Consider the following 23,064-nt stretch of genomic DNA (forward strand, 5'->3'; position numbering starts at 1 on the left):
CCTGCAGCAGTATTAAAGAAATGTATAAAAACAACAATTTTTTTTCATACATTAAAGGTCAATGGTGTTCAATGTTGTTTAGACTCCCAATATTCCTCAATCCTTTTTGTGTTCAACAGAAGAAAGTTATAAAGCACTGTTTTGCAAATCAGTTACAATTACAAACCTATGTTAGCCTAGAAATCTAGACGCCACCTAGCAGCCGCAAATTTAATCTGCCCGCAAGTGTTGTCTAGCAACTCTCAATACCCTTCTGAGCTGTATTCGCCTAACTCTTGCCGGGCCAATCACATCGTGTATAGAGTCGGTGGGCGGGGCCATAATGACGATGGCCAAGTTGCGTTTGCGTGCTTCTAGTAAACACAGAAACGGGCGAACGGCGGTCTTTCGAATCAGCTTTGACCCAACACTCAAGACTTTGAGTTAAGCTTTTCTCTGAGAAAAGAACAAAGAACGGCACTGAAGTCATTCTTAAAAAGGGAAGATGTGTTCAGAGTTTTGCCGACTCTGATACGGCGAATGTTTAATCTATCAACAAGCTCTGCTTCACCTTCGTTGCTCTGGTTGGTGGTAGCGCTATCCTATCGCGTGCAGAGGGAGTTTGAAAGACAACCGTTTATCCCGCCCCTCGGATTGAGCCCCGTCTATGGGGAGTTTCCAGACCAAATATCTTGATGTGGGTCTGGCTGGTCAGGCTAAACATATGTAGCTTCATGTAGGAAGTAAGACTAGAATTACTGACGATCATTTTCAGGCAGTTTAGAATCAGTTCTTTCTTTGTATAATGAGCAGTGATACTGACAGCATATTTGACAAGATATTTGTCAATGACACTGACGCTCAGGATCTGACGCTCAAATCCTCCGGCATTGTCCTGTCAGTCATCTCTCCTTGCTCTCGTCATGTTATAAGTGAAATCTGACTCCTGCTGCGACTATGCAGCTTGTGCTTTTTGGAGCAGAGCAGATGCACTTTCAGTTTATAATTGTAGCGTCTGTTGTCCAACTGGACTTAATGTGATCTTTTTAACTTCTCATCAATTAATCCTGAAAAAAACATCACAGGTTCCAAAAAAGTATGAAGCAGCACAACCGTTACCAATATTGATAACAGAATATCAAACCAGCATATTATTCAGTAATTCATTAACCAAGTTAAAAACTCATTGAGATTAAAATCTCTTTTACAAGAGAGTGACCTGGCCAAGAAAACATAAACATAAAGGGTTAGCTCACCGAAAAATGGAAATTCTGTCATTAAATACGCAGTTTACGCACCCTCAAGCGCAATGATAAATGGTCTCAAGTTTTTTTTTTTTTATATAAAACATATCTTCGTAATCCAATAGTGGTAAAAAGGTTACTTAAGTTGTAAATTGTACTTATAACAACTCGCAACACATTCTATTTTTGTTCCCTGGGAAGATATAATATCAGGAAGATTATTTGGTAGAGCTTTTGAATTTGAAAAAAATCAATTAAACTGGTTTAAAATACAGTTATAACCAAACTAATTGTTTAAGCTGACATAGACAAGACGGTACGATATATAATGCTTGTTAAGCACAGCAAGAAATAGCAGTGTCATCTGCATAAAGACGGTTCATAGATTGGGAATGTTATCACAAATATTATTTACAAGGGAAATAAAATGAGTCACAGAACAGACCCCTGAGGGACACCTTTAGAGACAAAACAGATGATGTACAATCCTTTAAAAACACACACCGTGTTCTCGCTGAAAGGTGGTTGAAAAGCCATTTGATAGCATTTTCTGAGAGACCAACAATGGCAAGCCTTTTTAAAAGGATGTCATTATCATCGGTGTCGAAAGAAAAAGAGCTAAAACAAATCTGTTTACAGTCCAAGGCATTAATAATATAACTTTCAAGGCAGCAGTGACATAGGATCATTTGACACTAAAGACTGGAGTAATGGTTGATGAAAATTCAGCATTGCATCACAGAAGGAAAAAAAAAAACATTTTTTAAAGCAGAGGTTTTCAACCCTGCTCCTGGGGACCCACTGTCCTGAGTTTAGCTCCAGCCCCAATTAAAATCAGGTGAAGCTAATCAATCTCTTCAGGATCACTGGTTGAAAATGCACAGGCAGGTGTGCTGAAGCAAGTTGGAAATAAAATTTGCAGAACTGTGGGTCCCCAGGAGCAGGGTTGAAGACCTTTGTTTTAAAGTACATTAAAATAGAAATCCATTATTTTAAATGTTAATAATATTTCACAATATTACAGGTTTTTGTATTTTTGATCAAATAAATGCTGGCTTGGTGAGCATAAGAGACTTCTTTCAAAAACTTTAAAAATAGTAATGTTTCCAAACTTTTGACTGGTACTGTACATCATGAAAAAAAAATGAAGTACAAAAACTGACCAGCGACCAGGATATTTTTCACACAGAAATGTGTGAGGCTCAAACATGAAGCCTGTTTTTCACACGGCACGGAGGGATTTCATTAGCGGACACATGTCATAGGAATGTGCTAGATAGCATGTCTGTGGTTTTTCACCCCCATCATCAGGATGCCAAAGCACCTCTTCACTAATCAATTCTCCCCAAGGAGCCACTGACCCTAAACTTCATTGGCCTGTCAACAGCCAGTTGGCCTCTGATTGGATTATTAATAGAATGTGTTACTCCCATAGAGGAGCACAGTCCCTGAGAGCAAACCTCAGAGGATCAAGCACATTGAAAACAAAGAGGGCACTAACAAATGAGAAAGTAGAATTCACTGGAAAACACTGGTGGATGCTGCAGAATGAAAGTAGAGCTACGCTGTTGAAATCATTTACATGCTAGTTTGATACTGACACCAAAGTAAGGTTATTGATTGTTATAAAGCAATAAAAAATAGGAAAGCATTAAAGGTTTAGTTCACCCAAAATTGAAAATTACTAGTAGCAATTACTTCAATGGCAGTATTCATTAACAGCAAGTACAGTTGAGCTTCTGTTTAATGTTCGTTAATTAGGGCTGAGCGATTAATTGCATTTGCGATAATATCACGATATGATAAAACACGATTTTGTAACCGCAAAGGCAACGATTACAGTCTAGTCACGTGACACGCGAGCTTAAAGGACTCTGCAGGACCAGCACCAACTTGGTACATTACGCCTACAGGCCTGGGCTATAGGAAAGAACCGTTTGTGTTTAATCGAGCTGATATTATGTTGGTCATACTATACAATAGGGATGAGAGAAAAGATCATATCTCCAAAGATTCTCGATCAATTGAGCTTAGATTTAATAGCAGGTGCTTGGTGGCACTGCGTGTTTTAGAAACACCCGTACCCCACCCCCTCTCTCTCACACACACACACACACACACACACACACACACACACACACACACACACACACACACACACACACACACACACACACACACAATAAATACAATTCCATAAAGTTCGGAAAGGTTGAAGCAAGTCACAATGATTCGTGGGTATCATTGCACAGGATATATGCTGTGAGAAACTTGATGTTGCGCTTTATGTGTGTTCTCATCTGCCAGCATTTTTATTACAAAAGCTCTACAAAGTCTTCATTTATGTCGTTTGGAATGCAGTGAGCTTATATATTAAAAACAGGGAACTCACTGACAGAAGGCTTTCAGTTTTAAATGCTCACAGCAGGCTTTGTAAAGAGTGCTCACACAGGCTGTGTGATGCTTTTAAGCAAAAAAGCTTTTATGACAAAATTAAAGTAAACACTGTCAGTAGTGTCTTCAGGCATTGAAAAGACAGGACAAACCACATCTTATATTCTTAAAGAGATCAGGTGCACTGCACTAGTGATTCCAGATCATCCAGATCAGATTGTGAATTTATTATTATTATTATTGACTTATAATTCAAAAATATTTTAAGTTTTATTGATAAGATTAATTATTAAGAAAAAAGTTAAAGAATTGTCAAGGAATCAGAGTGTGAGGTGCTTTAAAATTCCCACCATTACTATATACAAGGATATATTGCTCATCTTTGTTGAATAATACAGAAGATTAAGAGCTTTAAAAAAAACAAATCGCAAATTAAACCATAAATGCAATATTGGTAAAATAATTCGCAATTAGATTATTTTCCAAAATCATTCAGCCCTATCGCTGATGAATGATTATATTTGAATAAAGCCTAAACTCAATCAATCATTCATCATATAAAGTTTGGACTAAATTGCTCGATTCATATGGATTAGTTTTATTAACTCAAACTTTTTGAGTGGTAGTTGTGTGGACTGTCAATTGAGGGACAGAAAGCTCTCAGATTTCATTAAATTATCTTCATTTGTGTTTCTAAAATGAACAAAGTCTTATGGATTTAAAAGGACATAAGGCCTATGAAAAAAAGATTTTAAATTTTTGGGGGAACTATCCCTTTAAGATGTTTTAGTAGTCTGTTATAGTAGTCTGTTAAGTTCTAATTCCGAGTGAATCAGTTGTTCAGAAAAGAAACGATTCAAACTGTAATTCAACTCCAATTTGCATAATATATTAATGTAATTTATTTCATTAATGCCACAATATGTAATTTTTCTCCACTAGAGGTTGCTTATTCAAAATAAACGCCTTGATTTTGCGGAGCTATTATGATGCTGTAGACGACTGCTTCCGCTTCTTCCGCTCATGTGTATATGGAATAATGCAGTGCTGTTTTTATCATATTAGATACATTATTTTGCTATTTTATGTTAAAATGCTACTATGATATACAGACACGTGTTGCAGTCTGTAGTAAGCCAGATCGATTTTAGGCATGGTAAAACATGGTACTCGCAGTAGATCATAAAAACAATTTTAAATAATAAGATTAAATGTGTTGAGCTATATAACAATAATTAATTTTCTGTTAGTTAATGTATCCAAACAGTTGCGGTCTAATAAAATGTTTTTTTTTTTAATAAAACGTTTTTGGTGTTTCCATGTTTTCTACAAAATAAAACCTGAAACCGAGGGTAACACAGGAATCATGTCATGGATAGGCAACTCATGGACACGATTCGTGTCCTGGTTGAAGTTGCTTAATTTTGTGTGGATTTAAAGATTAATGGAAAAATTTGGGATTATGTAAGTACATAAAACAACAAAATATTGATCAACAAAATATATAACATTGTTCTAGTGGTTGTTGGATAAAGACTGCTGCAAATAATGTTATTAATCGCATTTGAGTTTTTACAGCTGACTGAAATGCTCACTTCTTCTTTTATATGGGGAGGCCACTGAAAATACCTCAAACATGACAAATAATCATGAGGACCTGAAAACAAAAGAAATCCGTTATTAAAACCTCTGAGGCTTGCAAAAAAGGCATGTGAGACTTAATTTTTAAAAAGTTCACAGGATTCATATTTTAGTGCAGCTCATATCAACAATCACACATTTGACTTGCCTTCTGCTTCTAAAAATAAATATAAAGCAGCTTTAAAGAAAGATCTAAGGGGTAGGTCATATGGGGTAAGCCACTCTGCCTGAAATCGAGTTCACAATCGCAATCCTTTTTTTTTTTTTTTTTTTTGTAAAGTGAGCCAGTCAACAAATAAGCAGAAGACGTTGATCAACACATTTAAGTTGCAACTGTTTTTGACAACGGGTAAGCGGATTATGGCAACAACTAACGCTAAATCTAGATTTGCATTAAGATTTGCTGGCAGTATATGCATACCACATCCCCAGTTCCTTATGATACCAGGGAAAAAGCAAAAGGCCAATTTCAGTCAACACTTTGCTCCTCTATTGACAAAGGAAATGCCTGTTTGCAATGGGCTTGCCTATAAAATTATCATTTTCATCTCTGTGGACTTTCACATCCAGTCTTATAGCATCATATGCATGCAGTTCATAAAAAAAACACACAATGACATCTGAACAATCTTCTTTTGAGAGCTGGTAAACCAATAGCAAAAGAAGCTTTTATAGCACTCTGGCAATGGATATTATGGGGAGATGAAGGTATAGCAAATCTCGTGATTCAACACTTATTGGTTCAGAAAGAAGCTTAAGATTAGAATCACAGTGCATTGTGAAATACTTGCTTGAAAATTTTGCTGTTCTAATTTGACTGTAGAGTATACTAAAACACTTTATTGACTGTTTTTTGTTGCTGTTGTTAAGAAATAACTTAAAACCAACAGTCTCCAGAGAAGCTGCCGAACTTTGCCATTAAAAAATACAGTGATGTCACAAGAATTGTTTGCCCTCTTCTAATTTAATCATCATAATAAATAAGATGCAGGCCTACTAATTCATACTTCAAATAGCCTAGACAATTGTTTTAAAATGCAAACAAAACATAATTACACGTATTGGCTTTACAAATATATTTTCCACTGCAAAGGTAGCTTACAGCTAAAGAATAAACGCAACTAACATAAACCCGAATTAGGAAGTATATTTCGAAAATCATATCTTACGACAAATGAGAGCAAAATAATAGTGAAACAATCATTTCCTGAATGCACGAGTCAGTACATGTGTTTCTTCGTCTTCTTCAAGGGAGGATGTTACAGTGAACTATTCCATCAACACAAACGCCTCAATTCGCAGAAAGATGCGCGTGACAAAGCCCCACTTGTTGATCGTTCACACTGCACGCGCCACGCGACATAAGCCGAAATCCACGCGCTGGCTTCGATTATAATGGGAGCATTTTCGTTGGTCATGTCGCGTAGATAACAGATTAGGTCAAAGCCAATGTCCAAACACCAAACTTGAAAATGAACTTGGTTTTCGGCTCTAAAAAGTCACGTATTCCCTGCCTAGCTAGGCGTTTATTGAGATAGCGGTGAAGGGTGAAGAAACAGCGAGTCGCTGAACAAGCTCTTCAGACACTTACCGCTCGTTCTCTGAGACAAGCTGGAGACAGACGTCTGGCCCATGTCGATCTTCAATGGGCCGCTAAACAATAATCATACGACGCCCCAAGAACTTGTGCAACAAGCCCAATCGATCGACATAACAGGAGACTCATTTCCCTCCTCCGACTCTGAGATCTGCTTCTTAAAAGAGCTTTTCCATACTTTGTTAACTCGCAAGAAACGCAATCGAACTACAAGTCTCCGGATTGAAATGCCTGTCATTCCTTTTCTGCAGATTGTCAGAGGTCATAAGGAGGAAGTTTCAAGCCCCTCCTCGCTTCAGCCCTGCTTAAAGCATGGAAATGTATGTTGCTAATATAAATGCTTTGGCCAAAAGTGACATCATTAGAAATGACTGTAGTGCCTGTGCTATTTTCGACTACACTGCTTTACTGTAAATAAAAAAACGTTCTTATTGTTATAATGACTTTCTTTTGCTAATTTTTTATCAAGAAAAGAGTGTTATAATACTTGTAAATTAATTGAGTCTAACTATAAAGCTGTAGCTAGCTTTAAAATATTAACTGGGTTATTAATGATGATTTCAAGACCTGAACGGCTACTTTTTACTTAAAGTTTCCTTATTGTAGACAATTTCTAAATAGCCACATACCTTGACCTTTAATAGCGGAGCATGTTGTCACACTGGAACTGGCCATTAAACAGGCTGTGCTTTCCGCAAAATTTAAACAATACAAAAATATGAAAGATTAGAAAAGCTAAAAGTAAACCATAGCATACAAAAATAACATTGGCAACTGTGTTTAAAATAACAAAGGATATACATTCATACCATTTAAAATCACTGACAACTTGGCCCAGGCTTGATTGAAAATACCCTTTTTTAGAACACTGTTCAACCTTTTAGCTAAAATGTAACTTATACAGTTGACACTGAGTGAACGTCATTGTGGTTATTCACAATAGACCATATTTAAGGTTGAAACCCACATCTAAAGCGAGAGCTAGAGAAAACACACGGATGTAATTGAACTATTGACTCAAAACCTAATAGTTACTAAGAGGCAGTCCTTGTGACAACTTCCATTTCTCCTTTACATCTCATGAGAAAAAATTACAAAATTTAATAACAAAAAAAGTGTCAAATGCTAACACAGTTTTAATCTTTAAGTTTTCTTGCGGCTATTGCTTTGATTCCTGCAAAAGAGGCCAAAAAGCCTCACAGACTTGGGGCCTGCACTCCCTCCCACTACCCCCTCTTCCAAAAGCAGAAATAGTGGGAGGGATTCAGAGCAGGAAGTCTTACGGAAACACGCCAACTCTAGAGATGTGAGCTATTGTTTCACACACAGCTAAGCTGAATGTTCTCATCAAGTATGAGCTCTCCACCCCTTCCCCTCCTTCCTGAAGGTCCTCCTCACCATCATAACACCACGGCCATGAGTATAAGCAGCTGCAAATAATGTGATTTGTTGATGTAATCTTTGAATCATTTGATATTAATTTAACTTTTGTTTTTAATTTTAGTTTTTTTAAAAAGTTAGTTCACCCAAAAATGAAATGTCTATCATTAATGACTCACCCTAATGTTGTTCCACACACGTACGACCTCCGTACATCTCTGGAACACAGTTTAAGATATTTTACATTTAGTCCGAGAGCGTATGGAAGTGTATGCACACTATACTGTCAATGTCCAGGAAGGTAATAAAAACATCATCAGAGTAGTCCATATGTGACATCATATTGATTCACGATTCGGATCGCGTGTCAAACTGACAAACTGCTGAAATCACCTGACATTGGCGATCCGAATCATGAATCAATAAGCTGATTTATAACCGTTTGAATCTTTATTTGAGGTTTGAAAACAAACAGGGAAGAGAAGACAATGCTGAATAAAGTCATAGCTTTTGTTATTTTTGGACCAAAATGTATTTTCGATGCTTCAATAGATTCTGACTAACTAACTGATCTCACATATGGATCACTTTGATGATGTTTCTATTCCCTTTACGGACATGGACAGTATAGTGTGCATACACTTCCACGTTCTCCGACTAAATATAAAATATCTTAAACTGTGTTCTGAAGATAAACGGAGGTCTTATGGGTGTGGAACAACATTAGGGTGAGTCATTAATGACATCAATTTCTTTTTTGGGTGAACTAACCCTTTTATAATTTTTATTCAAGAGGGGTGAAATAATAGGTTTAGTATAAATGTCACAAATAGGGGAAGTTATTAACTGCAGAGCAACTGAATGAAACCTGTTATCACTGTACACACACATAAAGCTATAAAGCAGTGGTTGTCAACCAGGGAGCCATGACCCACTTGGGGGCCTCAGGATGATTCAAATTAATAAATTATTATTATTATATAGAAATCTAACTTTAAATTAACATTCTAAAAATAACCAAAATCCAAAATGAAAATCATAATTCCTTTTATTGTATTATAACTTATTTTTATGGAAGAACGTACAGTTCTGGAACATAACTTCAGGAATCACAAAAATGATTGTGGTTAATCAATTTTATATGTTAAATGAACCAACCCCAAACATATTAATTTAATAAAAGCAACTTTTTGGGGGGCTTTTTTTCTAATTAGCAGTTTTGTAATTACATCAGATTTATCCTGCAGAAATATCTTAGTGAATATGGAGAAGGTCTTCAAATATTCTTTTGGATAACGGGGCCTGTACGAATCAAAAAGATTGAGACCCTTGATGTAAATGGGCGGTGTCTGCATAAACTAAAAATGTAACATGCATATGTGTATTTAAGATACAAAGAACCTCCATTTGGCCAAATAGCCAAAGCATCGGCAAGCACATAATGTGTGTGTAAATAAATTTGCAGATTTGACCAAATGGAGGTCCTTTGTAACTTATATATACACACAAAATATGGCTGCCCATTGCTGCTTCGGGTGTATGTTCACGGTGTGAGTGTGTGTGTCAGTGTGTGTGTGTTTGTGTATTTGGATGGGTGAAATGCAGAGCACAAATTCAGAGTGTGTGACACCATACTTGGCTACGTGTCACGTCACTTTCACTTTCCCTGAATGGTTTGTAAGTGGTCAGAGTGGCATGTCATTCTGATAACATGGTCTGTCTGCATCTGTACAGTTAACACTGACAGGGAACCATCTGTACTCAGATAACCACTTTCATACCCACCACATATTAAACACCCAACACACACACAGACTCCGAAGAATCCCCGAACCAAACTATTGCCAAAACACTACAGTTATAAGGGCACATTCGTTTTAAAATGACCTTTGATTTTCCATGTGTTCTGCAGATGGTCATGCCAAACTAACGCTTTATTTTTTAGCCATGGAATAATAAAGGTGTAAAGAATATCTCCGTGCTAAGCAAATATATCTGGAAAACTATTATAGACAGCTACATTAGTATGCAAACAAACAACGTAATCACTGTAATCTATAATGAGTTTCTGACATGCATCGATTATGGCCTTGGCCCAGGTTTTAAAAATAGAAGGGGCGTATGGTGAGTCACCAAATCACAACACACCTCCTCATATCCTGACAGTATTCTGGAAAACGCTGCCATCTAGTGACCACACGCGTGCACTCTGCATGCAAACATCTAAATTGGTTGAAAAATATACATCTGCTGCTCAGGATTGGTGCATGGCTTATGAATATGTTTGCATATATTTGCCATTTGATATATCTTAGAATGTCGGGAACCTTCATCCCAAATTGTAATAAGTAAATCTGTTCAATTAAATGACGCGAATTCACTTACTGGCACGATTGTTGGTCCACATGCATGCCAAACAGATGCTCTACCTGGACTCTTTTGAAAGCACCTAAATCTGATTTCCAATGTAGTCAGATATCCCAAGAGACACACGTCTGGACTTGCTGTGGAGAGAAAAATCCGTCCATTTGCTCTAGAGTGCAGCCTGAGTGCATATGGGAAGGCAATAATGGCATACAGCTAATAAGGGTAAAGCGGAACTCTTTGCATCCCATCAAAACAAACACAACCCTCAAATGCTTATACAATGTCTATGCATTAGCCTTTAATATCCTGTTCATCAGCTCATCATCTACCGCTAGCATTGCCCCCCTTAAATTGTTAAATGTCGTAATGAGTATGACGCAATTCATGCTCATCAGAGAATTGTGATGCCGATCGAAATGATCACTTCATGCCTTTGGAGTTCATCCTCAATCCCCTAAATGGGTGCAAGGACCAAAACTTAAATGCAGCATCATTGGAAAAGCTGTAGGAAAAGCTCATCAATTATTAACTGCCAATCTCAGCACAAAATAGAAGCTAATTATTGTTTAAGTGATGCCATTTAGTTCTTTCCTCTGCTCAGATGATTAATTTATTAACTGTAAGCCCAGAGAAAAGTTGTAGTGTTTTGGAAAACAAGATTCTTGCACCTGGTTTGGTATGCAAATATATTAAACCACAGAATCAACTCTGCAAATTTAAGCAAGTTGCTGAGATCGGAAGATGATTATCTCATACATGTTTCTATAACTACAGTATGATGCATAATAAGCCATTTCGTTAACCAAGCGTCACCTAAACATAAAACTGTTGAGATATGACAAGCTCAAATAAACAGATGATGTATTGCTGGAAATGTTTCTGTAGACTGGCTCCGGTTGGGCCGTTTACCCAATGATGGAGCACAAAAAGGTATGGCAAACCTTGTCGATCAATACTTGACATCCTGCCTGTAAGTGTTTTTCCCCAGCACGGATGGCTCTTATTTGGAAATCTGGGACATTTAATAATAGTACATGGCAGGGAGAGTGGAGAGCATTAAGTTTAGCTACTCAGGGAAACAAATGCTGATGATGCTCCCAACATTGGGACGACAATGTTCACTAGCACATTGATAAGCGGCATTAAGACACACTCATTATGTTTAATGAAGAGGTGTAATACCGTATCATTGAGTTTAACACATAGTTACTTTGGATTTATGTGTTGGGATAAAGGCATACAGAGGTAAGTGAACTGATTTAGTTCCACTTTATGGATGGATATAATACAAAAAGATCACAAATAGCTCACATTTATGAAAATGCATATTTGTAAACTGTAAAAAATTATATTTTTTGCACCTAAATTTACCGATTTAAACCACAAATTTACCTAAATCTACTATATTACCAATCTGCCCGCATTTACACTATATGATAATTGAAATTAGCTGGATAACGTCACCGTTTTCACCGCTGCACAGTCGAATCAAATTATGTTGCATTATCTTCCTGTAACACTGTGACACTGCTTTGAAACATTTGGACTTGTAAAAAGCGCTATATCAATAAAAGTGATTTGATACTCTTAAATTTGATAGGAATAAATATTTAAACTATCAAACCTTTACAATGCAAATAAATCACTTGCATGCTAAATGTTCATGCTAGGCAACTAAATAATCTCTATAATTAGCCATTGGCTAAGTTGTTCGATTTCACCCGCCAGTGTTCTAAGTATAAGTTTTGCTAGGGCATTCAAAAGATTAATCGCATCCAAAATTAACGTTTGCTTTTGTGTGTACTGTGTATAATTATTATGTATAAATACACACACACACACACACACACACACACACACACACACACACACACACACACACACACACACACACACACACACACACACACACATGCATTTATACATACACATGTATGTATATTTATATATACATAATTATACACAGACAGTACACACACACACATCATGTAAACACAAACTTTTATTTTGGATGCAATCTATCGCGATTAATCGTTTGACAGCCCTACGTTTTTGCAAAGATATTTTTTCAATTGCCTTCACTTGTCTTGGACTGAGCACTTGAAAGTTTTTTCTTCAACTTTAAAGCGCATTATTGCAGTTCATCCTAATGGACGCGCAGCACATTTTTATACTTAGTCTAGCAAGTTAACTACAAAAATGACTAGCCAATGGCAATTATATTGCCAATCTATGCATAGAGGGTTGACTATCAATTAGCATTTTGAATAGAAAGCGAGTTCCTTTTCAAAGCTACTAAATACTGCATCACAATGTAGAGAAAACACATTTTTTGTGTCTTTGGGCTTCTACTGACAGCTAGCAATAACAATGTAGCATCATGCAAACGTTTTTAGCTACTTGTGTCAAGGAAGGGCTCTCTGCAGTCATGATTCACTTATGAATTTATGTAAGTAATATGATCCAATAACAGTTATTATGCATAAGGGAATGAGAGTAGTATTTATGAGCTCAATATGGCCGCCCCCATGAGGCGACCCATTCATATAAAATAAAATAAACACCTTTTATTATACTAATATAGTGTGAGTATATCATTTTACATAGATTTAAAAAAAAAATGCTCATCTATTTCATTAGATTTAAAACCTTTAAATAAGGAATTATTACATATGGAGAGCAAACCAGAGGATATAGCTCTGTAAAAAACCTGACATATGAAATAATATTCAGGAGGGGGGGGGGGGGGGATAGAAACAGCTTAGTCAACCTTTAAACACAATAAATATGTTTTTTTTTTGGAGTATAATTTTTTCATACATCATATAGTTTGATATAGGAGAATGTGAAAAAAACTATTTAGTTTTAGTCAATATGCAATTTGGAGTAGCTGCTGAAGCTGAAAATCTGATCGCTTGTAATGTAAAACGAATGAGATATTTATGGCATTATAGCAGACTGCTTACATAACATAAATATCAGTTCTATATCTCCCAATAATATTTAAATGCTTAATTGTATTATCAAAGCTGTAGGTTTTATTGTGGGGGCAAAATATATAATACTATAATTTATAACTAGATAAAAATCAGATTTCACATCAAAAAGACATGTTTGTATCGCAACACGACCTGAAGGTGGACATTTATACTAAAGGCGCTTTAGATTGTGTACAACAGTTTTATCAAAGTTTTGATCATTTTAATCATTGATCATAATTTCGAGACCATACAAATTTGCACATCAAAAGTGATACAGTAGGTTTTAAAAAATCCTTACACATATGAATGAATCTGACCTCTAACAGATCATAAACAGTAAGTCACATGCCTCTCTCATTTTCACAACAGGTTATACTACGTTTCCTTTGAATTTCCATTTTCCACTGATACAGCAGATCCATTCAGTAACTCCGTGACTAACTTTTTCAAAGCATGAATGACCTCATCTCAATTCCTGTCATGAAATAATAACCCAGCTTGTATGTAAATAATATGTTAGTGCCCACGAAAAATCCCCAAGCCTGAAAGGTTATGCAAACTTCTCCCAAACAAATATGAATTTCCTTTGCAAAATATCCAGAGGGAGGATCTCCTCTGTAGTGTGTGTCAAAGGCATTATCACAGCGAGCCACACACACGCACATGAGACTTTGAAATGTATTTTAGGTAAAAAAACAGGATACCAATGCCGTTAGATCAACAGAAAAAACTTCTGCTCTATTTCGACATATTTCGACCTGATGTTACGATGAGTAATACCATAGTCCTCGTCAGATTTACTAAACACAGTCATAGACAAGTTATTTCTGTCAGATTTCCTCTGTGCTGTCAAAAATAAATGACAGAATGAGAGACCAAACCTTCAAGTCCATGCTATGACACACAAAACGCATTACAAATCCAATGGAACATCATATGACACCAACCAAAAACAGGGCAGTGATACACAGCCCCAGAGATTAGCCTATGTGTGTTTATTCAATGATTGAACACCACGCTAACTGGATTCCCAGAATGTGAGCCAATAATGAAAACATCAATATAATGTGAGGCATGTTAAAGCGTGTACAAGAGCGCACATGTCAACAGATCATCAATATCACACGAGACCTCCCAACAACATGACTGCAATCTTCAGACCAAAACATCTAGAATAAGATATTTGAACCTATAACCTAATTAGAATGAAGCAGAGTACTGTATATATCCACATGCACACACACACACACACACACACACACACACACTTCACAAACATGGTGTACAAGTGTCAAAAAGTTGAGGACTTACAGGCATGTTCCATGACTGGAAGGTTATTAAAAAAATCTACTGCTCCAGTGAGATGGTCTTCAGTTTCCTTGCTCACTCTTTCCCTCTGACTCTCCCCCTCCCTCTCTATCTCTCTTTCTCTCTCTCTCTCTCTCTCTCTCTCTCTCTCTCCTCACTTCCTGTGGTGCTCTCGCAGTCTTCTTCTCTGCAGTGGTGCGCGGCAGGAAGAACGGGGAAGGCTGGAGGATGACAAACAGCCATTACCTCCATTAAAGTGAGCTGACTGAGCCAGTCTGAGCCCATCAAGTGGAACCTCCCAGTCCACTGGGGCTTTCAGCTATCGCCTTTGGCTACGGGGAATGGGGTTGGGGAGGAGGGGTGAGTTGATGTAGCGTGAGACAGCTTTGTAGCCTTCATTAAATTACTTGCGTCCAGCTGAAACTCTAGTGTTACCGCTGGTGTTAAGTTGTTTTACACGCTTTACACGCGGTGAAGCGCTTGCCGGTGCATGTGATGTGCTATATTCCAAAGCAAAGTAAGCCGTGACAGGGTCAAAGCCGGACGGGGCCTTGCACAAGTGGGCTTGATGGGGGCTTCACTCGTGGGTGAGAATCTGTAAAAAAAAATCTTCCAAATCTATTTTGGTGTTGCAACCTGACATCAAGAAATGGCTGAAATTCAGAGAGGATGAATCACTGCTTGAGATGTTTCACTCTGGCTGTACGGGAAATAAGAGAGTAGCTTTTTAAAGCTCACCCTTGTGGGCTGAGTGCTCACATGAACCTAAACATTTTCTTCACATTGATCAAAGCAACTGTAGAAGCTCCGCTCACAGGGCACATGGGTGCACTGGTTGATTTTTTTGGTTGTTGCCAAATTTACACTACAATGGTGTCTCAGAAGCACGTCTGAAGTGGCATTTAGGTGTCTTTACATGGTTAATGCTGCTCAAAGGTGGTAGAAATGCATTAACGTAGCAATTACAACTGTATATTTTGATATTAGAGACTTGGGTGTATCAGAGTAGTATAATTTTGTCTGCATGCATTTACAAGCATAGAGTTAAAACAGGCATTCTACTGCGCCTGTTTTGCAATTAAAAGATTCCAAACAGATTAAAACTTTGCTTAACAGAATATGCTGGGTTCTACTCAATTTAAAAAGAGAAATATCATTTTTTAATACAGGTGGTCTGCGTCTTGTCTAGTTGTACTTGTGAACAACTGACTCAAGACTTGACTTAGACTTGAAAACTGACTTGTGAAAACTTAATTATTTTGGACTAGCCTCTAGGGACTTGTGAATATTAATGATAATGTTTTCTCTTATCCCATAACATGCAAAAACAACTATATGCAAGACATTTTTAGCTAGATTCCCCATAAACGCGGTTGAAACATTTCCAGACTAATATAAATGTTTCATAACTCCATTTGCTGACAGTAATTGTGAAGAAATGACACACTTCACCTATAAGATCTATTCGACAGCAACTGTGACATGCTTTCAACTCTATCTGTATAATCTGTATTTACAGTAATGCACTTTCAGGAGCATGTGGGGTATTTGAAATATCATGCAAAAGGGCTTACCGGTGCAGTGTTAATCCCAGTGCAATGCATTGCCCTATAGATTTCCATTTGAATTTACGTTTTCTTTCTTTTTAAGATAAGTCAAAATTATCTATTAATATTACACTACAAATTATTTCAATTGAACTTAAACCAGGAACAATTATTAAAGTTGCAATGAAGCAAGTAGTGACATATTTTCTTCCAAAATATGACGAACATCTAGCCTGACCCGTATCAAGATGTTTGGTCTGGAAACTCCCCATTGACAGCTCAATCCGAGGGGCGGGATAAACGGTTGTCTTTCAAACTCCCTCTGTGCACGCAATTGGGTAGTGCTACAACCAACCAGAGCAAAAGCTAGTTGAACTTTCGGCGTATCCAGTCGGCAAAACTCCGAACACATCTTCCCTTTTTAAGAATTCAAGGATTTCAGTGCCGTTCTTTGTTCTTTTCTCAAAGCTTAACTCCAAGTCTTCCAGAGTCGCGGCAAAAGCCCATTCGAAAGACCGCCGTTCGCCACAATCGCCAACTTCTTTGTTTACAAGCAGCACGCAACTCTGCCGTCATTATGTAACGCCCGCCCACCAACTCTATACAAAATGTGATTGGCCTGACCAGAGTTTGGTTTTTCCAGCTCAGAAGTGTATTGAGAGTTGCTAGACTACACTCGCGGGCAGATTAGATTGGCTGCCGCTAGGGTTCGACTAGATTAGGCTAACGAACATCTGAGTGAAGTGGATTATCAAAAAAACAAAACAAAAAACAAAGAGGTGGGGTAGACTATAGGCTCATTCCATCGGTTGTTGACAGGATTTTGAGATGTGGGCATTACACTCAAAAATAAATGTGAGCTTGCAGTGGATTGTGGAGGGTCAGGCTTTGAGCAGACTAAATAAGAGGAGAGAAGTCTGTTGTTCTCTAAATAAAGAAGAATAAAAAAGTAGTGGTTGTCCTTTCTCTCTTACATCTAACATCAGTCAACACTGCCAAGACGAAGTCATTATTCATGCATTTGAACCAGGGTAGGGGAGAGTATTGACAGCCTGCTTGGACCATAAACTGGAGCCATAAAACCAATGATCTATATTTTCTTATAGTAACAAACACAAAAATATCCTGCTTGTTGAATCACAGGAACCCCATCCTGAGACTGAGTGTTTGGTCCATAGTTTAGAGGTCTAAGTTAATGCTAGTAATCTAATAGCATGAAGCACATCAATGAGGATTTTTTATTTAAAAGTAGCCTATAGTGTCAAACTCCAATGAGCAATTAATTAGTGTTCCTGTGTTGTTGAAACAGAACTATTGCAAGATCATAGCAACACACTGACAGTCCTATGTGCTTTTGTGATATTGTGAAACTAGACTGTGATATTTTAACCAAGTCAGGTTACCATTTGCTTTTTAAGTTAACCAGTGCTGAGAGAAAAGCACATAGTGTGATGGAAATAGTCGAGTCTTTCAAGTAACTCAAAACAGCGCCGTCCCGTCACTGATTTACACTACAAAAGCAGATTACGTTATCACCCAAACCATTCCCCGCATGATTACCTTTTAAACCGTAACCATACCGGGACCGAGATATTGCCTGCTGGGTTGACTCATGAGATATGTTGTGTGTCTCTGCTCAAAATGCTCATAAATCAGTAAATAAACATCCTCTTGTTAAAATGTTGAATAAGTACAGATGCCATCCTCTCAGCTCTAAAAATACAACAGAGCATAGCAATTACAGATGAAAGGCATGATGGCCCATCTTCACATGTGCCCTTTGTGTGTCTGCCGAGAACGCCCACACTGTCTGACGCATAGAGCCGCTTAACACTCCTACTAAAGACGAAGCTGAACACGAAGAAGGAGAAAATGAGGATGGGAGAGTGAGAGAAGGAGACAGACAGACTGGTGGACCTAAAGGGATCTTGTCAGAGACCACAGATATGCTAGGAATAGCCTTACAAGAGCATTTCTCAAGAGCAAGAGTAAATACATTTACATGGGGGGCTTTACATGCACTTCATTGAAGATTAATGTCTAATTTCTGGTTAAGCCTTTATTTAGGGAAAATAATAATAAAGATGTTTATTTATTACATTAGTCTATCGTTCTAATGTGACAAATGCTGCCTTTGGCCACTGCTCAGCCATTAGCATCTTATACTGTGTCAATAGGGTATGCATATATTAATTGGAATTTTCAGTTTAAGGACTTTTTTTTCAGATGTAGCAAAAAAAACATCAACAACTAAAGTATTTTAAAAAGCAAAGAACATACACATACAGAGGTAGAACTTTTAAATATTATATATATATATATTAGTGCCTTGCGAAAGTATTCGGCCCCCTTGAACTTCAAACATAAAGATATAAAACTGTAATTTTTTTGTGAAGAATCAACAACAAGTGGGACACAATCATGAAGTGAAACAAAATTTATTGGATATTTCAAACTTTTTTAACAAATCAAAAACTGAAAAATTGGGCGTGCAAAATTATTTATTTTAATTTTATTATATATATCTATATTTATTTACCAAGGCTGCATTTGGTCAATAATTGTAAAATAGTATTACTTATTTTCCTATTTATTTTCCTGATGTTTATTACTGTAAAGCTGCTTTGAAACAATCTGTTAACCGTTATTAAATAAAAATGACTTGAATTGACAAATACATTACGCATCAACAGTTTGGGGTCAAAGCATTTGGGTTACATTTTTTATTTTAATATATTTTAAAATTTTATTTTGGCAATGTAAATTGCAAAGCTGAATTACTCCAGCAGATCATTACACACAGATTACTCAAATCATTACTTACTTAAGAATCATACTGAACTACATTACATCATTACAAAACATTAAGAAAACGTTAATTTACACTATTTTGCATCTACTTCAAACTAACACCCCAACCTCTTTCCATAATTAGTTTTTAAGTTTTTAAGCCTTTCATTTTCTTTAGCTTCTAACCATTTATCTTTAGTAGGTTGGTTGTCCTAGTATCATTTACAAGTTACATCCTTGTCAGCAATATTTTAAACTGACTTTTCTAATTCTATATTTCAAGAAATTTGAAGGGGGAAAAATGTATGTAAAAGCGGCTTGCTTCAATAAAAGCAACAATCACAAAAGAGTTCAATTCTAAATCATCTGATTCTATATCACACAGAATTAACTCAAGTAACAAGGCGGTGACTATCTGCCATGAAACTCTATTTAAAGACTGTTTAAAATTCATCCAGAGGTGAGAGGAACAAGCTTTTAAGAGGGTAAAGAAAAGGGCAACCACTCTCAGCAGCTCCGCAGCAACATCCTCCATCTCTGTCATTACATGACTAATTGTGCGCAGAAGGGGACGGCACACATCCTTACACCAGCATCAAAGGAGGCAAAACCTACAAATTAATCCAAACAAACAGTGCCTTTTCACCATGACGCACAGTGTGAAAGATAAAGTGCCAGTTGCGTTGAAAGCAAACCATGGATGTATATTTAAATGTGTTCCCTTCTCGAAACGCATTTATGGGATCTTTGCAAAGACTGCTGCATATAGATCATGTATTCAAGGCAGGCTGAGAGGATGTTCACTAAGCTGCATTAAGTGGTTGCAGGAACACAAGAAAGACATTATGAATTATTAATGTGAGGCTTTGTGAAAAACAGTCATGACTTGAAAACTTGAAACATTTCAGCACGGAATGATTCTCAGACATAAGACAGGGTTCAGAGCAATTCTGACCAGGACTGATGCTAAGCGTTGAAAGAAATCTGAAGGAACACACACTCTGGTGGACACACAGTGAAACTACAATGCAATTTTTTCAATGCATAAATATATTTGTTAAAAGAATACAGTGTTACAGTATTGCAAATATGAGCAGCTTTCTGGAGGGTTTAAAAGACGAAATGTAAAACTTGTATTTTTCATAAGGCACTTACATTCATTATTCAGAAAAAGTCCTCCTTATAACCTAAGTTTAATTAATAGGTTTTTTTAAATTGTCCATTGCCATTGGGACTATTTAGGTTGATGCCTAGGTTGATGTGTAACTGAGTTTGCTGATAAAAACAGTGATTTACAGTTCTTGCCATATTTTATTACCATTTTCTAAACTGTAGCGAATAAACTGATAATGTGCTAAAATGTTAAAGTTGTTGTAATTTTTTTGGTTTGACTAAGTCTTACGGCTTTCGTTTTAAAATATTTATACATTTATTTTTAATTTGAAATCACAATAATAGTATTTTTTTGTCCAAATAATTTGCTGTACTCTAAATGCTGTCAATGGGAGTTTACTTTAAGGCCAATGTCTGAAACGAAGCAATGAAATCTTTTACTGTTCACAGACACATGATTCACTTTAACTGAGTTCATCTGACATCTAAACAAACCTCTGAGACAATATTTAATTATGTACTGTTTTTCTGTGAATCTGCGACTCATATGCAAAGTTCACTGGACTCCAAAAACAATAAACAACTACATTAAAAGCTAGAACACTGATAGAACAAAAAAGCTTTAGCGTGGTTAACTGAAAGGTGAGCTGTCAGGAAGTGGTTTTAAACTGTCATTTCCATAGATATCTCACGCAACTCAAAATTACCGATGATGTGCCTCATGTCATACAAAGCAGTAATGTTTTTATAGTATGGTACATTATAATATGAACTGCATAATCAACAAGACAATTAGCTGAAAGTTCAGGATTGGGCACAGAGGCCATTTGAAAATAGAAAAAAAACTCGCCCTGGACATCTGAACAATAAATCATTTGTATATGAAACAAATATTAGTTTACACTGGGCTCAAGCAGCTTTAGCACTACTTCTGAAAAATGTCCATGAGATCACCTCTCATCAGAGATTGTGGTTGAAAAAACGTGTCAGACAACTGAGCAGGTTTAACTTAAAGGTCACAGAACAATGTGGGTGATAACATTTAAACGTGTACAGTAGATTTAGAAATTACAGCTCTCATGCAAACCACAGAGCAAAACATTTAACACAGGCCTTTACAAACCTTTACAAGAATTACCATGTTTAGCAGCAAAAAAGGACTTCAATCACGATTAAGCTAAACAAATAAAATAAACATAAATGGTATTAAGATTACAAATCATGCCGTTTATTTAATCCCTTGTTATTTGACTGAATAATTACCATGAATTCAAGAGACATCATACTTAAATATATTTCTCAGTGACACTGCTCTATTTAGTTTTATTTTATTCCAAATATTTAGACCTCAATTGACAGCACATTTTAGGATTTATTGTGTTTTATAATTTTATCTTTTGCAAAAGGGAAGCCATTAGCCCGCATGCATGATTTGTCAATATCCTGTTTGGTTTAATGCTGCATTCACGTGATCTCGGAATTATGGTAAATACGCGTTTCCTAGGTAAAAATTGCACGTGAACGCCCTCACATTTCAAAATTTTAATGGAATGAACTCGTAATCACGACTTGAGAAGTGGGAATTATCAAATTTCCGGTACCACGTGAAGGCGGCATAAGTGTAGGTTATGGTCTTGAATTGAAACCAATGTTTGGACAATACCGCATAGGCCCACCGAATGCATATGAAATACCAACATATTCTCATCAGATTCAGACAATGGAACACCATAACTGTCATTTGGGATCATGCCTAATATACACTAACCTTTGAAACATTAGAAAAATAAAGAAACAAATAAAAATCCATAGAACAAAGTAAAAACAAAAACTGTTTAATCGGACATATACTCCATATAGGCCCATTGGATGTAATCTTTTCATGCAGTATTAAATTACACATAGCCTAACTTACATATCAACATTTCTCATCAGATTCCGACAATAGAATACCATATCTCATTTGGGATCATGCCTAATACATATTAATAAAAAGAAACAAATAAAAATCAATAGAACAGAGTAACGTTAGGCTAAATAACAAAGCAACAATATGAAAGCATAAAATATTCCTTTTAAAAAACAGGTCAATCAATGAAGACCAAGCTGAGAAGGGAATTACTGCACCAGCACAATATGATACCATGGACATTGATTATAAAATAAATGAATGATAATACAATAATAAAGATCATCTTACCTGAGCAGGCTGAGCGGAGTCTGGTCAATATTCTGGATTTAAAAGCAGAAGTGTCACTTAAAGAACGAACTCTAAATACAGGAAACACCTGAGGAAATGTCTTTAGGTATGAAAAACCGTCTTCCTCCGCCATTACGTTTTGTTTGTATTTTTAATTCTAGAAAAGTAAAATTCGCTTCTGTATCCTGTAGCTAATGTCGTTGTCAGGGTAACGCTGCTAAAATTTGAAGCTAAATTCAGTTTGAAGAGCTTCAGTCGGTTGCAATGGGAAACCTGTTCACCAAGGAACTCAACTTTTTAAAACACGAAAAAGTCGAATACTTCTCTCTGATGCTCATGAAATGTTGTGCATGTCTTTCCTCTGCAAATAATCCACTGCGTTACATGAGACAGAAACGGAAACACCTCCATCAAAAAGATAATCATCTACAATGATATTTATCCGGAGGAAGGCAGAGGTCACTCACGCATCTCCTTACAGCTGCAATTCCGAATCATTCCTCTAGGAGGCGTTAATATACGG

The 23,064-nt window shown here is 36.7% G+C and overlaps 1 protein-coding gene across 4 annotated transcripts in view; it reads right to left on the reverse strand.

The window, feature by feature from the left end:
- phactr2 (phosphatase and actin regulator 2) overlaps window positions 1-23,028 on the reverse strand; it is a 42,591-nt gene extending 19,563 nt beyond the window's left edge. Inside the window, exon 1 of one of the 4 annotated variants that reach the window (XM_067421991.1) lies at window positions 22,542-23,028. In XM_067421991.1, the coding sequence (XP_067278092.1) occupies window positions 22,542-22,674 (133 nt within the window). In that variant the 5' untranslated portion in view covers window positions 22,675-23,028. Of the gene's footprint in view, window positions 1-6,849; window positions 7,115-14,894; window positions 15,017-22,541 lie in introns of those variants that run through there. The other 3 variants (XM_067421994.1, XM_067421993.1, XM_067421992.1) reach the window with 3 other exon arrangements.
- Window positions 23,029-23,064: the final 36 nt, after the last annotated feature.

This window comes from Pseudorasbora parva, chromosome 17, assembly GCF_024679245.1.
Source record: "Pseudorasbora parva isolate DD20220531a chromosome 17, ASM2467924v1, whole genome shotgun sequence".
Taxonomy (NCBI): domain Eukaryota; kingdom Metazoa; phylum Chordata; class Actinopteri; order Cypriniformes; family Gobionidae; genus Pseudorasbora; species Pseudorasbora parva.